Source organism: Anabrus simplex, chromosome 1 (assembly GCF_040414725.1).
Source record: "Anabrus simplex isolate iqAnaSimp1 chromosome 1, ASM4041472v1, whole genome shotgun sequence".
NCBI lineage: Eukaryota > Metazoa > Arthropoda > Insecta > Orthoptera > Tettigoniidae > Anabrus > Anabrus simplex.
Genome location: NC_090265.1, coordinates 563,622,279 through 563,638,777, shown reverse-complemented (window position 1 = coordinate 563,638,777; position 16,499 = coordinate 563,622,279). Strand labels below are relative to the sequence as shown.

Here is a 16,499-nt window from a genome sequence, read left to right as displayed (position 1 = left end):
TGAACAGGGACCTTGAGTGGAAATGGGAAAATCGGAAGGGATAGACAAGGAAGAGGGAAGGAAGCGGTCGTGGCCTCAAGTTAGGTACCATTCCGACATTTGCCTCAAGGACAAGTGGGAAACCACGAAAAACCATTTCAGGGATGGCTGAAGTGGGAATAGAACCCACCTCTACTCAGTTGACCTCCCGAGCCTGAGTGGACCCAGTTCCAGCCCTCGTACCATTTTTCAAATTTCGTGGCAAAGCCTGGAATCAAACTTGGGCCTCCGGGGTGGCAGCTAATTACGCTAACGACTACACCACAGAGGCGGATCCTGAGCTCTACTAATGGGATAATTCCAAGCACCATAGCAACTAACAAATTCTAAATCTTCGCTATTGTCAAACTGAATAAGAGTTTGATGGACATTTCGAAGAACACTGTACAGTTTTGTTACTCGCTCTTTCGTTACTTCCGCCAAGCGCATATAGGAGAAGATACAAAAATGTAATTTTTATTATTAAGACTCTATCACGCATTTTTGTACTATATTATAATGTTCTCGCATCCGGGAGATAGTGGGTTCGAATCCCACTGTCGGCAGCCCTGAAGATGGTTTACCGTGGTTTCCCATTTTCACACCAAGCAAATGCTGGGGCCGTACCTTAATTAAGGCCACGGCCGCTTCCTTCCTATTCCTAGGCCTTTCCTGTCTCATCGTCGTCATGAGACCTATATGTGTCGTTGCGACGTAAATCAAAAAATAACAAAAAAATGATGTTTTGTAGCCTTCTATTGTTCGGATTACAATATTGTACTGTAGGAAAAAGTAAACATCAAGTAACTGCACAAACATTGTAGTCCTGGGAGGACTTATTTGAGTTTGAATTGCTTATGTTTAAAATTTGTATTTCTGGGAGTTAAAAAATGCTTATTCTGTCCGCTCCACGAACCTAGTGGCAGTAATGTGTTATCCTCAACTACATTATACATCGTTAATTCCAAAAAGCTGCATAAAGTACTACTACCACGCATACAAAAATTAGCTTGTATATATTGTTATTTTAACAGCCGTGCCCGAGTTGCGGCGAATCCCATGCGAGTAGTTCTAATGTTATCACGATGAGACATGTCTGTGCCAAAGTGATAAACGAGCTGTAGCTTCTGTAAATGGAGTTTTAATTGTCCCCACAAAGCTGTCGCGATGCAGGGTGGCACTCCCAGTGCTGTGGCTAACCAAACCAGGCTGAGGTCGGAACGGAACAAGCAGCGGTTTCCTAAACTTCCTTGCACAGAAATAGCTGTCTTCGAGTGATGAAATACCAAAGCAAAGCAAAGTCACCTCCGCACAGGCCATGAAGGCCCTTGGAGGAGTGGAAGGTAAAGGCTTCCACCGTCGTTAACCTCGGCACGTGATGGGGTAGAGTGGTTAGCTCTACGCCCGGCCGCCTTTGCCCCCAGGAATTAACCTGGTACTCATTTTTTGTGTAGGCTGAGTGAACCTTAGGGCCATATGCACCTCCGGAGTGGAAATCTAGTTTCTTAAATTTTAGATGAAATACCATTGTAGTAAAAAGTATGTCCACCAGCTCACAAAAAGTAACACTTGAACTTAAACTGCGATCAAATGTAGGTTAGTGCAGTCAAGTTGGTATATTTTAGTTTGATGGATTGCGTCACAGTCTTTGGCTACTTTGGCTATTTACTTTTGTCAGATTACTCAAGCTGATAGTTTTAGTTGCCTTCAATGCACAGCGTTCCAAGGTTGACTTCAGTACACTTGGTTGGTGTTTAGGATTTGCCTCAATGCCAGAAAGCTTTTGTTAGTAGACTAGATCTTTTTTCTTTTTTCTCTCCCCCCTCCCTACAATTTGCTTTACGTCGCATCGACACAGTTTAGTCTTATGGCGACAATGCGACAGGAAAGAGCTAGGAGCGGAAAGGAAGCGACCGTGGCCTTAATTAAGGTACAGTCCCAGAATGTGTCTGGTGTGAAAATGGGAAAACACGGAAAACAATCTTCAGGCCTGCCACCAGTGGTGTTCGAACCTACTTTCTCCCGGTTGCAAGCTCACAGCTGCGCACTCCGAATCGCACGGCCAACTCTCCCGGTATTATTATTATTATTATTATTATTCAGATCGTCCCGCTGTACATCGAGAAAAAACCATAATATGTGTGAGGTAGATAGTAATTATTTTGGAGAATCTCTTCCTCGTAACAGATATCATTTATATAGTCTACGTAGTTACGGTAAACACTACATATCTTTACGAGGAATATAAAATAATATCCCATACTTCAAACCTTGCAACCTGATCACTCACAATAGCGTAGCTTAACGGTTAGTGTTATTAGCTGTCGTCCCCGAAGGCCCGGGTTCGATTCCCGGTACTACCAGAAATTTAAGAATGGCAGGAGGGCTGGTATGTGTTTGAAATTGCACATGCAGTTCACCTCCATCGGGGGTGAAAAGAGCCTGAAAAGAGCTGCACCACCTCGGGACGAGGACACGAGTTTCCTTTACTTACAATAACACAAGTAGCTTAAATTTGAAGTAAAAATAAGAGTAACAATAGCAAAAGAACGCTTCGTAAAATAAGTAACAATTGCTGACCAACACATGCATAAGTATAGGAACAAATCAAATCAATCAGTCACCACTGATCTGCATTTAGGGCTGTCACCCAGGCGCAGATTCTCTGTCCATTTTTCTGTCTTTTCTTAAATGATTCCAAAGAAGTTGAAAATTTATCAAACATCTCCCGTGGTAAATTATTCCAATGCCTAATTCCTCTTCCACTAAACGAATATTTGACCCAATTTGTCCACTTTATCTTCACATTATATTACCATCTTTTATTTCAATTTGCTTTACGTCGCACCGACACAGATAGGTCTTAGGACGACGATGGGTTAGAAAAGGGCTGGGAGTGGGAAGGAAGCGACCGTGGCCTTAATTAAGCATTTGCATGGTGTGAAAATGGGGAAAACACGGAAAACCATCTTCAGGGCTGCCGACAGTTGGGTTCGAACCCACTGTCTCCCGAATACAAGCTCACAGCTGTGTGAACCTAAAACACGGCCACGTGCTCATTTTTCCTATCTTTAAAAACTCCACTTAAGCTTAATCGTCTACTAATGTCATTCCAAGCTATCTCCCCACTGACAGTTCGGAGATTTCCACTTAGTCTCCTTGCTCCCAAGTATTGCCAGCTCAAAGTCTGCAACGTGCTTGTAAAACCACTCTTTTGTCGGAAATCACTCAGAACAAATCGCGCTGCTTTCCGTTGGATCGCTTCCAGCTCTCGAATCAAGTAATCCTCTGAAGGGTTCCATACACTGGAACCATACCGTAATGTTGCAGTGACTTATACGCCCATTCCTTTACATCCTTAATACAACGCCTAACTATCCTCACAACCATATGAAGAGATCAGTAGCCTTTATGTACAACCTCGTTAATAAGGTTACGCCAATGAAGATCTTTCCTTATATTAACATCGACAGTGATCCTCATGAGTTGCTTTCAGCCCATAGCCACTAATTAAAACTATATATTTTTTTTTTCATAAGAATATCAGCACACGTAGCCTACTATGTGTGACCACAAGGATTTTGAATTTTACAAAGATGCTAGTAGACGCAAAGTTACAATTTGGAAAAAAATAATTCGTATGCACAAATAAATAACTGCTTGGACTCATATTTTCTGGAAGATAAATGCAACAGATTCATAAGGGAGTATTACACAAAACTTGCAGCCTGAATTTCCACCCCGTTGCCATTGTCTGTTGTCCATCTCTCTACATTGTCTAGGTGTTTTTTGTAGTCTCACACAATCCAGAATCTTTCTTACTGCCCTGAAAAAAAAAAAACCTACAACCTGTTTTCCAGTCATTGACTGGGTCAGGGATGAAATGAATGAAGCATATATAGGCTGTTAGTACGATGGGGTCGCCACTCCCAAAGTGATTTATTAATGAGTGATAAATGCTATGAAATGAGAATGGAGAGTGTTGCTGGAATGAAAGATGACAGGGAAAACCGGAGTACCCGGCGAAAAACCTGTCCCGCCTCCGCTTTGTCCAGCACAAATCTCACATGGAGTGCCCGGGATTTGAACCACGGTATCCAGCGGTGAGAGGTCGACGCGCTGCCATCTGAGCCACGGAGGCTTCTTTCTTACTGCTCTATACAGTACAATACAATCCGTAAGAATCCTGTCTGTGATTCCAATTCAGTTGGATATATAAGAAAATACAGAGGTCCTATAATACTGCCTTGCAGATCTGAAACGAATTATTGGCTGTCTGCGCAAGAGTTTAAGACTGGCAGTTTTTTTAGCAAAACCTCCAACAAAGTCTGCAATACAAAACGTAAGTGGCAGAATGGCATGGAACGGGCTTTGTACAGAATAAAAACCGAAAGTATCCAAAAAGAGATCGAATACCAGAAAACATTGCTCGAGTGAAGGAAAGAAAGCCTGCAACTCAGTCCGACGAAATCTAAACGCTGTTCATCTGTGCAAGTGGGAATTAACTATATAATAACAGCGCACGAATGTGCATGAAGTTTTAGGGAGTCAGATCTCCTTACTGTACTCGTTCAATGATCTAGTTCCATTTTTTTCAGTAGGTGAAGTGATATCTTTCACACGGTTTGTTTATATTATATATACTTGTATAATTTTATTCCATTTAGACACCAGAAAATTAAATCGAAAAAGAAACGGTGAGAAGGGAAGAAATTCAATTGAGTTGGTAGTATTGGCTTTATTCGGCTTGGCTGCCGCGCTAAGCGTCGTGTTCCAGTGAAATGAAATGGCGTATGGCTTTTAGTGCCGGGAGTGTCCGAGGACATGTTCGGCTCGCCAGGTGCAGGTCTTTCGATTTGACCCCCGTAGGCGACCTGCGCGTCGTGATGAGGATGGAATGATGATGAAGTCAACACATACACCCAGCCCCCGTGGCAGCGAAATTAACCAATGGTGGTTAAAATTCCCGACCCTTCCGGGAATCGAACCCGGGACCCCTGTGACCAAAGGCCAGAACGCCAACCATTTAGCCATGGAGCCGGACCGTGTTCCAGTTATGTACGTTTACTCTCGTTTTGCGTCTAGCAATTATTGAATTGCTGAACCGGGTTGTTGTGAATGATTCTGTGAGTAGATTTTCGCAGGAAGTGAAATAAACATGTCGTATAATGGACCACAGAAAGTTCAAAAGGTGATGGTACAGCCCATCAACCTTATATTCAGGTACCTTCAAAACAGATCGGGAGTGCAAGTGTGGTTATATGAAAATGTGAATCTTTTCATTGAGGGCCATATTGTCGGTTTCGACGAATGTATGAATCTTGTACTGGATGATGCAGAAGAGTATCATCTCAAAACGAAGAAGAAAAAGCCATTGGGCCGCATAATGATGAAAGGATACAAAATAAGTATTATACAAAACGTAACCTGAGATATGAATTGTGCAGTGCACGTGTGTGTTTTTATCGGTGTTGCCGACTGAAAGGAAGTTGGACATAAGTACAGTTTCTTACAACACGATGAATATTAGGAATTAAGTGTAATGGACATTGTAATAGTTGGTAAACAAGTGAATACTTTTGTTATTTTAGCTCAATTTCATTATCAGATAGTTCCTTTTTTCACTGGCGTAGGTACTTCTTAGTTTTCATTGACATGTATTCAGCCTATATCAGTGTGTATTCTCTGGATTGTCTTGTAAAATGAAAGATGATACCTATAGTGGACAAAAAAGAAAATTGTCTTCATTATTGTTAATTGAATACCTAACTTGGTTGACTTTTTAGTGAGTTGTCTTATAAAGAATCTGATTTTAATGAATGAGGATTTTTAAGGTTTTCAGTTTGCATATTTCCATTATGTGTTTAGCAATCTTTCCGCTGTTGTGTTGGTAAAGAGAAGACAGGGTGAAATCTTCATTTACCGAGTTCGATAGCTGCAGTCGCTTAAGTGCGGCCAGTATCCAGTAATCGGGAGATAGTGGGTTCGAGCCCCACTGTCGGCAGCCCTGAAGATGGTTTTCCGTGGTTTCCCATTTTCACGCCAGGCAAATGCCGGGGTTGTACCTTAATTAAGGCCACGGCCGCTTCCTTCCACTTCCTAGGCCTTTCCTATCACATCGTCGCCATAAGACATATCTGTGTCGGTGCGACGTAAAGCAATTAGCAAGAAGAAGAAATCTTCATTTAAGCAAATACATTTTAGCTCTTTCAAGTGGGAATTAAGAAATCATAGTGTTAAAACATTATTAAAAAACCTGTATCTGTGTCCTTACAAATTTACTGTTCTGCATGCATTACAGCATACAGATGAACCTTCGCGTGTTGAGTTCTGCCGGTAGTTTCTGAGAAAAGTGGAATCAGGACTTTTGAATCCTCAGTTTTTCATTCCTTCAGATGAGGCTGTTTCCGGCATCTTCTGCGATATTCATTAACAAGAATTAATAGTGCCGGGAGTGTCCGAGGACAAGTTCGGCTCGCCAGAGCAGGTCTTTTGATATGCCGACCTGCGCATCGTGAGGAAGCCTCCGTGCCAGCGGAATTAAACAATCATGGTTAAAATTCCCGACCCTGCCGGGAATTGAACCCGGGACCCCTGTGACCAAAGGCCAGCACGCTAACCATTTAGCCATGGAACCGGATACTGAATTCTGATGAGTCTGTGACAATGGTTTTACAAGGAATATGTCCCTGTTCTATTCACTGCACAGCTCTTGCTTTTACAGAAATAATTATTTCCTTATTTACTTGCAAGAGTATAGAAATACGGACATCATGTGACATGGACATAATAATTCCTGCCATCGAAGAACCTGGAAACACATGCTCTTCGCACTCGTTACAGCTTTCGGGTGTCTTTCTCGCTTATTATGCGGTTCTACAAACTTCCTTTCCACCCTCACTTCAACACTGAACAGTTTACAAAATAAAACACACCCACCTGTTGTAAACGTGTTTTCAAAATTAATTCACTTGCTGAATAAAAAGTACAATTTTTGATGGTTTCACTTTTGGCATTTTTCTTGCACAGAATTACTTGGGAGGATAATTTTGTACTGAAGTGGAAAGTTAAATACATGATGTTTCCAATCCCTTCTCGTTCCCATTTTTCTGAGCCTTGAGGTACGCGAGGCCGAATGACTGGAGTACCATACTGTAACTTAAGTCCAATGACTGTAGAGGCGGGTGGGAAGGCTGGTGCATTCCTTGTGCTTGAGACACGTTAGCAAATACTTTCTCCTAATGATCAGAGTTCTGTATTGTGTTCCTGCACATATCTTGGAAACAAAAGACTCACAGGTATAAATCCGGACACATTCGAGTTGGGCCCACGATCAAAATTCCCCTACGGATTACCTTCGATCCTCGAAGGGTCGAGGTCTAGCTGCGTCCCTGTTCATTGGGGTAGGTTTCTCCATTTGTTAATGTTCGCCCGCTCGGTTTTATTTAAATGTCCTTGATATCAACAAGTACCAAATTACATTTTAATACACTGACTGACAGAGCAATTGCAACACCAAGGAGGAGTGGTTCGAAAGGGATGAAAGTTGGGGAAAAAACAGAGTCGGCACGGAAGAATAATTGATGTTTATTTCAAACCGATATGCAGGATACACAATGCGCACGGCATCGACTCAGTAGGATGTAGGACCACAGCGAGCGGCGATGCACGCAGAAACACGTCGAGGTACAGAGTCAATAAGAGTGCGGTTGGTGTCCTGAGGGATGGTTCTCCATTCTCTGTCAACCATTTGCCACAGTTGGTCGTCCGTACGAGGCTGGGGCAGAGTTTGCAAACGGCGTCCAATGAGATCCCACACGTGTTCAATTGGTGAGAGATCCGGAGAGTACGCTGGCCACGGAAGCATCTGTACACCTCGTAGAGCCTGTTGGGAGATGCGAGCAGTGTATGGGCGGGCATTATCCTGCTGAAACAGAGCATTGGGCAGCCCCTGAAGGTACGGGAGTGCCACCGGCACGTAGCGGTGGGCATTTAACGTGCCTTGAATACGCACTAGAGGTGACGTGGAATCATACGCAATAGCGCCCCAAACCATGATGCCGCGTTGTCTAGCGGTAGGGCGCTCCACAGTTACTGCCGGATTTGACCTTTCTCCACGCCGACGCCACACTCGTCTGCGGTGACTATCACTGACAGAACAGAAGCGTGACTCATCGGAGAACACGACGTTCCGCCATTCCCTCATCCAAGTCGCTCTAGCCCGGCACCATGCCAGGCGTGCACGTCTATGCTGTGGAGTCAATGGTAGTCTTCTGAGCGGACGCCGGGGCCGGGAGTGCAGGCCTCCTTCAACCAATCGACGGGAAATTGTTCTGGTCGATATTGGAACAGCCAGGGTGTCTTGCACATGCTGAAGAATGGCGGTTGACGTGGCGTGCGGGGCTGCCACCGCTTGGCGGCGGTTGCGCCGATCCTCGCGTGCTGACGTCACTCGGGCTGCGCCTGGACCCCTCGCACGTGCCACATGTCCCTGCGCCAACCATCTTCGCCACAGGCGCTGCACCGTGGACACATCCCTATGGGTATCGGCTGCGATTTGACGAAGCGACCAACCTGCCCTTCTCAGCCCGATCACCATACCCCTCGTAAAGTCGTCTGTCTGCTGGAAATGCCTCCGTTGACGGCGGCCTGGCATTCTTAGCTATACACGTGTCCTGTGGCACACGACAACACGTTCTACAATGACTGTCGGCTGAGAAATCACGGTACGAAGTGGGCCATTCGCCAACGCCGTGTCCCATTTATCGTTCGCTACGTGCGCAGCACAGCGGCGCATTTCACATCATGAGCATACCTCAGTGACGTCAGTCTACCCTGCAATTGGCATAAAGTTCTGACCACTCCTTCTTGGTGTTGCATTTGCTCTGTCAGTCAGTGTATCAATAAAGTACAAGTATTGAAATTATTACATCTCCATGTTAATGATTATCATAATAAGTCTTAACTAAAACGTATTTTTATCAAACATGAAATAAGTTTTAAAAATTATTTATGCTGAAATCATTACATAATCACTAAACCTAACCTAAAATAGTTTTGAGTACAGACTCCACACCGCATCTAAAATTTATTTTAACTGTATATTTTAAGTGATTTTAAAAGTTGTGACTACTGGGGGCTGTTCCATGGGGGCAAGGCGACCCTCACTCCGAGCTGACCTTGGTCCCAGCGGAACATCCCCCTAAATCATTTCCTTACCCTTTCTTAGTAACCAACAACTGCCGGTCAGTTTTCTTGGTCATGAAAGATAGCAAATTTAACCAAATGTAAGAAAAGTTTATAATTTTTATGTTGTCTCTTGTGGACTTTTAATACTGCTACTACTACTACTACTACTACTACTACTAATAATAATAATAATAATAATAATAATAATAATAATAATAATAATAATAATAGTTATTGGCTTAACGCCCCCACTAACTACTTTTACAGTTTTCGGAGACGCCGAGGTGTTGGAATTTAGTCCCGCGAGAGTTATTTTACGTGCCAGTAAATCTACCGACACGAGGCTGGCGTATTTAAGCACCTTCAAATACCACCGGACTGAGTCAGGATCGATCCTGCCAAGTTGGGGTCAGAAGGCCAGCGCCTCAACCCTCTATGACGATGGTGAGATTCGAACCCACTATCTACTACGTTGATGGGGTGAAAGTGTTAATATAAGGAAAGATCTTCATTGGAGTAATCACCAAAATGAGATTGTAAACAAAGGGTACAGATCTCTGCACATTGTTATGAAGGTGTTTACGTGTTGTAGTAAGGATGTAAAAGAGAGGGCATATAAGTCTCTCGTAAGACCCCAAGTAGAGTATGGTTCCAGTGTATGGGACCCTCACCAGGATTACTGTCCGGCTCCATTGCTAAATGGTTAGCGTGCTGGCCTTTGGTCACAGGGGTCCAGGGTTCGATTCCCGGCAGGGTCGGGAATTCTAACCACAATTGGTTAATTTCGCTGGCACGGGGGATGGATGTACGTGTTGTCTTCATCATCATTTCATCCTTATCACGACGCGCAGATCGGCTATGGACATCAAATCAAAAGACCTGCATCTGGCGAGCCGAACTTGTCCTTGGACACTCCCGGCACTAAAAGCCATACGCCATTTCATTTTACCAGGATGACTTGATTCAAGAATTGGAAAAAATCCAAAGAAACGCAGCTCGAATTGTTCTGGATGATTTCAGACAAAAGCGTAGCGTTACAAACATGTTGCAAAGTTTGGGCTGAGAAGACTTGGGAGAAAGAAGACGAGCTGCTCGACTAAGTGGTATGTTCCGAGCTGTCAGTGGAGAGATGGCGTGGAATGAAATAAGTAGACGAATAAGTTTGATTGGTGTCTTTAAAGGAGGAACGATCACAATATGAAGATTAAGTTGGAATTCAAGAGGACAAATTGGGGTAAATATTATTTTATAGGAAGTGGGGTTAAGGATTAGATTATTTACCAAAGGAGCTGTTCAATAAATTTCCAGATTCTTTACAATTGTTTAAGAAAAGAGTAAACAACAGATAGGGAATCTACCACCTGGATGACTGCCCTAAATGCAGATCAGTGGTGATTGACTATGCCAGAAGTTGTATGGGTTAGAAAGATTCTCGCTCTTATAAATGTTCAATAATGCGGAATAGAATCACGATGCAATAATTGCTGTTGGGCTGAGTGGGTAGCAGAGCGCGCTGGTCTTCTGACTATAAATATGTGTGTTCGATTCTGACCCACTCCATTGGTATTTGAATGTGTTTATGTACGTCAACCTCGTGTCGGTGGATTCACTGGCACGTAAACTAACTCCTGAGGGACAACATTCCGGCACATCCATGTCTCCGAAAACCGCTCAGATAGTTAGTGGGACGTAAGTACAGCAACATTAATTCGGCAGATGCTCACGCATAATCAGAACGTTTAAATATGAAAACTCTTATAATTGGATTGAATGTATAATCTCATTATCGAATAAAACATTCCCATCAGAGAAATATTGTGCCATGTTAAGAGCTTGGCCTTTACAGTAAGACAATGGTTGCGTAAATCGTGATATGGGCGTGTCGTGGTGACGGACATTTTAATGTAAGCAGTCTCTTCCAGCTGCATATGTGAAGTAAACAGTGCCGTTATAAAGTCGACTGTTTTTTTTATTATTATCTGATCAAGGCCAATACCGACACACGAAAGCGGAAGAATAGTCATTTTCAAAACAAATCTCCCAGTAGAATATCAAAAGACACGTGCGTTAGACGGAAAGACAAAGACACACTACCTTGGCTGCAAACAAGTCTAGCGTCGAGATTTCGAGAGCTGCCTACTGTACATAGCGTCGGCTCCATGGCTAAATAGTTGGCGTGCTAGCTTTTAGTCACAGGGGTCCCGGGTTCGATTCCCGGCAGGGTCGGGAATTTTAACCGTCATTGGTTAATTTCCCTGGCACGGAGGCTGGGTGTATGTGTTGTCTTCATCATCATTTCGTCCTCATCACGACGCGCAGGTCGCCTACGAGAGTCAAATCGAAAGACCTGCACCTGGCGAGCCGAACATGTTCTCGGACACTCCCAGCACTAAAAGCTATACGCCATTTCATTCCCCGTTAACCACGGGGTAAAACTAGAACTTCTCCTCATTTGTTCAAGCTCGAAATATTCACATTTCTTCATGGGGAGATGGCCATTTATTTACCCTGATAACTAGAGTCCTGCACGGATATACAAAATATTATCCGCATCCGGACATCCTTCATCCGCATCCGCACCCGCATGTTGTTCGCGGATATTGTAAATGTTTAACTACAGTATATTACACCCAATATATTGAAACGGGGAGATCTGTTAACATAATACAACAAGCCTGGTATCTGGCACCAGACCCCCCACCACCACCACCACAGTCACAGGTTTATGAGGGATTTTCTCTTGCGACAACTACCGACGTATTGACCTTTGTTCCTTTCTTCCATTGATTGCGGGCAGGAACCTGTTGTGTTACGGACAGATTTACGGCTTTACGGCCCGAAGGCTCTTTATTTTTGCTATTGTTTTACGTCGCTCCGACACAGATAGGTCTTATGGCGACGATGGGATAGGAAAGGCCTAGGAATGGGAAGGAAGCGCCCGTGGCCTTAATTAAGGTACAGCCCCAGCATTTGCCTGGTGTAAAAATGGGAAAGCACGGAAAACCATCTTCAGGGCTGCCGACAGTAGGGTTCGAACCCGCTATCTTCCGGATGCAAGCTCACAGCTGCGCGCTCCTAACCGCACGGCCAACTCGCCCGGTGCAAGGCTCTTTATATATCACGATTTTCCCATACCACTGTCAAGGGTCGCCTAAACACAAGCTAAAATAAGAGTGTGTCTGACTTCATAACTTAGAAATTATCAGCAAAATTATCCGCACTGTCATACAGTTTGCATCCGCCAATACACAAATTTCGCGGATATCCACATCCGTGCACGGCTCTGCTGATAACCTATATAACCATGTGCCGTTTTACTAGCTATTATTTATTTATTTATTTATTTATTTATTTATTTATTTATTTATTTATTTATTTATTCCAACATCATGGCGATTTCAGATTTGTTGGTGGTGTTCCTTAATATTCGAGCTTTTTGTTTGATGACCGGGCGCGTTGGCCGTGGGGTTAGGGGCGCGCAACTGTGAGCTTGCATCCGGGAGATAGTGGGTTCGATTCCCACTGTCGGCAGCCCTGAATATGGTTTTCCGTGGTTTCCCATTTTCACATCAGGCAAATGCTGTGGCTGTACCTTAAGGTCACGGCTGCTTCCTTCCAACTCCTAGCCCTTTCCTATCCCATCGTCGCCTTAAGACGTATCTGTGTCGGTGCGACGTAAAGCCGCTAGCAAAAAATTTTGTTTGGTGACATTAATTACCTCTTTCTCTTTATTCGTTCGGCTCAATATGTTGTGATTTTACTCACGCGAGTGGAGAAGATGCCTTCTGCTATGGAACTATGAAGTTTTAGTACGCCGCCGTAGACAGGGGTTACAATATGTACTGGAGCTTCCCATCTAGTTCGCCCGACTATGAACTTCAGACTAGTCTCGTGTGATAGCAGTTCCGTTCTTTTCACTAAACACAGGAGAAAGAGATAGGTCAGATCCTTCAAAGAATGGAACTATAGACCAAAGAAATGGAAATAGAAAAATTATAAATACAGGGAAATGAGTCCCAGCAGACACTGCGGAACTAATATCGAATTTTTCATTCTGTGGTGCAAACACTTTTGATACCACTGCAGATTTGTGCTGCACGTTATGGAGGTTGGAAGGATGGATACTGTACCGCCTTCTCTTCTTTCTTGTACGACACAAAAACCAGCAGACCAAAACATCATCTTAATTTGAACTCATTGCGACTGATACTAAAAATACATACATTTATTTTTTATATTAATGATATTTGTTCGTGGCGTCAACCTCTGTAGATCTTTTGCCACTAATAGGAACCTGCGTGTAAGTGTAAATGCGGAAGTGTAGAGTGTTGAATGTGAGGAAAGGAACATTAAAGACGACACAAACACCCAGTCCCCAGGCCAGGGATATTAATAATGTACAATTAAAAACCACTGACCCGGCGGGGAATCGATCCCGGTGCCGCCGCGAGACAGACCTGCGCGTTGCCCCCTACACCGCGGGGCCGGACGATTAATGTCTTGGTGTGCAAGAAAATGATGTCAAAATAGATATCGCACGCCCTTCGTCTTACCGTTGAAAATCGTATCGCTCTGGTGTGTGACTCTCAAATTCGAGCTTAAATTCCCCCTTCCCGAGTGTCGCTACATAACGTTACACGCTCAAACTCAGTATTAATTAATACATTGAACTCCGTTTAGGTTTAGGTGTTTCTTGTTCCATTTGATTTCTTCTAGGAGATATGCCGGTCTTTAGTAATGAAGAAAAACTAGACACTATTTTAATTTATAGGGAATTGCAACCACAGCTGTGACACCAAGGTGTGTGTCTTTCACCTCATACCATTGCCAACATCTGCACAAGTCTCGTAGAAAGAATCTACGCATTTCAGAAAGTTTGACATCTAGAAAACTGAAACCAAGTCTGTTATCACTAATTGTGCCTGTAGTTGTTAGTTCTCTAGACAAAACATACATGTTCCATTTTTAAATGTAACTGTGTTGAACCTGATGTTCGTTTCATTTTCTGTGTTGTGCATGTCTTCCTATTGTGCGAGTCCCTGAGATCAACAAAATAATAATAATAATAATAATAATAATAATAATAATAATAATAATAATAATAATAAAGGGATACATAAAATGCTACACAGGTAAAATTTCACTCCACTGCCACCTACTAAATTAAGCTTACATTCCTGTGCAACTAGATTTTTCACATTTTGTTTTATTTCGAAAATATTTGACGGTCGCAGATTTAGGTGAGACACCATTCGCAGTATTCTTCTAGGAACTCGGTAAAGAAGTCGTAAAAACTTTACGGAGTTAGTCCATAATCTGCTCACCAAAGTTCATATTCTGAAACGAACATAAGAGTATTGTGCATCTTACCGTATTGAACAATCGGGAACGAAGCCGTCTTCTCTAACAGAAGAAGCTAGCACGCCAACTACTGGCTCACCAGAGTCGGTTTATGAATTACTCAATACTCTACAACAAATATTTACGTCAGTATACATGATGATGACAGCATACTTTGAAGCTCGTTGCCCTCAAGCTCGGTGTGTAGTGTTGGTGACTAGTCCTCGCACAATTGTTGTCCCAAGGTCACTATGTAACGTTACCTGACCGGTTCCTACCGTACAGTCACCTGTTGAGCTATTATCATACGAAATGCATCATGAATCTAAAAGAGGCAGTTAACCGAGACACCATTCATGCTTGAAAGGTTCTTAGTTTCAGCCTGCCAAAGGACGTCAATCTAATAAATCAAGGAATTGATAGAATAAATTTTAAATCACTGTAAACAAAGCAATTAACTAGGTTTTCAATAACTATTCTGAGTGCGATGTACAATATTACATTAACGAGCTATAAATGAAACAATATAGCATTCCTGTGTTAATCTTAATTTGTCGTCAGCACGACTGGCGTAGCAATTTAGGAAGTTTACTCCCTGAGCCTCGCGGAGCGACTGCTGTCGCTCGAAGAGCCTCAGCTGTGGATTTGATTGAGATCCCCGACCTCATTGGGTCCTTTATCTAAGCTTGACATGGGGCTCTTAAGAGCGTAGACTGTTGATTTAATTTGATATTTAAATTCCAGTATTTCGGAAGAGTAAGTAGTGACGAAAGTGGAGCAGTTGAAATGTGGTGGTGGCGGTAGTTTGCGACTTCAGTAAGGAGACTTCTTAGTGCTTGGGAAGGTGCTAGCGATGAGGGATGCGACGTGGGGTGTTGAGGCTGTTTACTCTTTTTCGCAAAGGCGTGTTTTGACGTGACCTATAAAATCAGGCTACAAAATCCATAAATGCGAGCTATTACGGATTTTCTGTAGTTTCTGCGGTTCTCTCACACATGCTACAGCCACACGTTAGTGGTACTGATTACTACGTATTTTGCAAATTCGAAATGCTCTTTCTAAATTCTCCAGTTTTTCTGTGAAGATGAAAAGAAATAGTTGCGATCGTTCGAGATTCGCTGTTAGAAAATAGTTCGTGAAAACGTTACGAGATAGCGCTGTTTGTCCACAATCTTTCACTGGGAGCGTAACATTCTTTGCTGAATGTAAATTCCCAGAATATATGTGTTAAATTTCTGTTCTATTATCTCTAATGTAGTAAATAGTTGCTTGCTCTAATTTTCACTTTAAAAAAAAAAGAAAAGTGTGACGGTGCGACGTAAAGCCAATTGTAAAAATAAAAATAAATAACTATATACAATTGACACAAGACAAAATTACACTTTAAAGTCCGAGCTTTCCAGCCACTTAATTAAATTTGGAGACCGAGCTCGATAGCTGCAGTCGCTTAAGTACGGTCAGTATCCAGTATTCGGGAGATAGTAGGTTCGAACCCCACTGTCGGCAGCCCTGAAAATGGTTTTCCGTGGTTTCCCATTTTCACACCAGGCAAATGCTTGGGCTGTACCTTAATTAAGGCCACGGCCGCTTCCTTCACACTCCTAGCCCTTTCCTGTCCCATCGTCGCCGTAAGACCTATCTGTGTCAGTGCGACGTAAAAAAACTAACACAAAAAACCAAAAAAAAATATTGTAGACTGAACAAATCGTTAGGAAATCCAGAGTATGAATGAATAGGGCAGCACTGGACGAGATGTTCAATAGCCTGTTCTTATAAACTGCATTCGCTCGTTGGTGAGCTGATCCAACCCCATTTGTACAGAAAGTAGTTACAGCGGCCTTGTTCAGTTGAGACGACACCAAAGGTACGGTGGTAGGTCGAAACCTTAGTGGGATCAAGACGGTGGGCATTTGTTCCCAATAATTTTAATGAGCACTCTTTCTTCCAACTAC

At 43.0% G+C, this 16,499-nt stretch overlaps 2 protein-coding genes across 3 annotated transcripts in view; both read left to right on the top strand.

Moving 5' to 3' along the window:
* The window catches only part of LOC136869794 (phenoloxidase-activating factor 2), a 166,805-nt gene that overhangs the window by 70,686 nt on the left and 79,620 nt on the right, over window positions 1–16,499 (top strand). The gene's annotated exons all lie outside the window — the stretch shown is intronic.
* Window positions 5,177–5,449, top strand: LOC136877738 (probable small nuclear ribonucleoprotein E). The gene has a single exon (XM_067151980.2). The coding sequence runs from the start codon at window positions 5,177–5,179 to the stop codon at window positions 5,447–5,449; it is 273 nt and encodes a 90-aa protein (XP_067008081.2).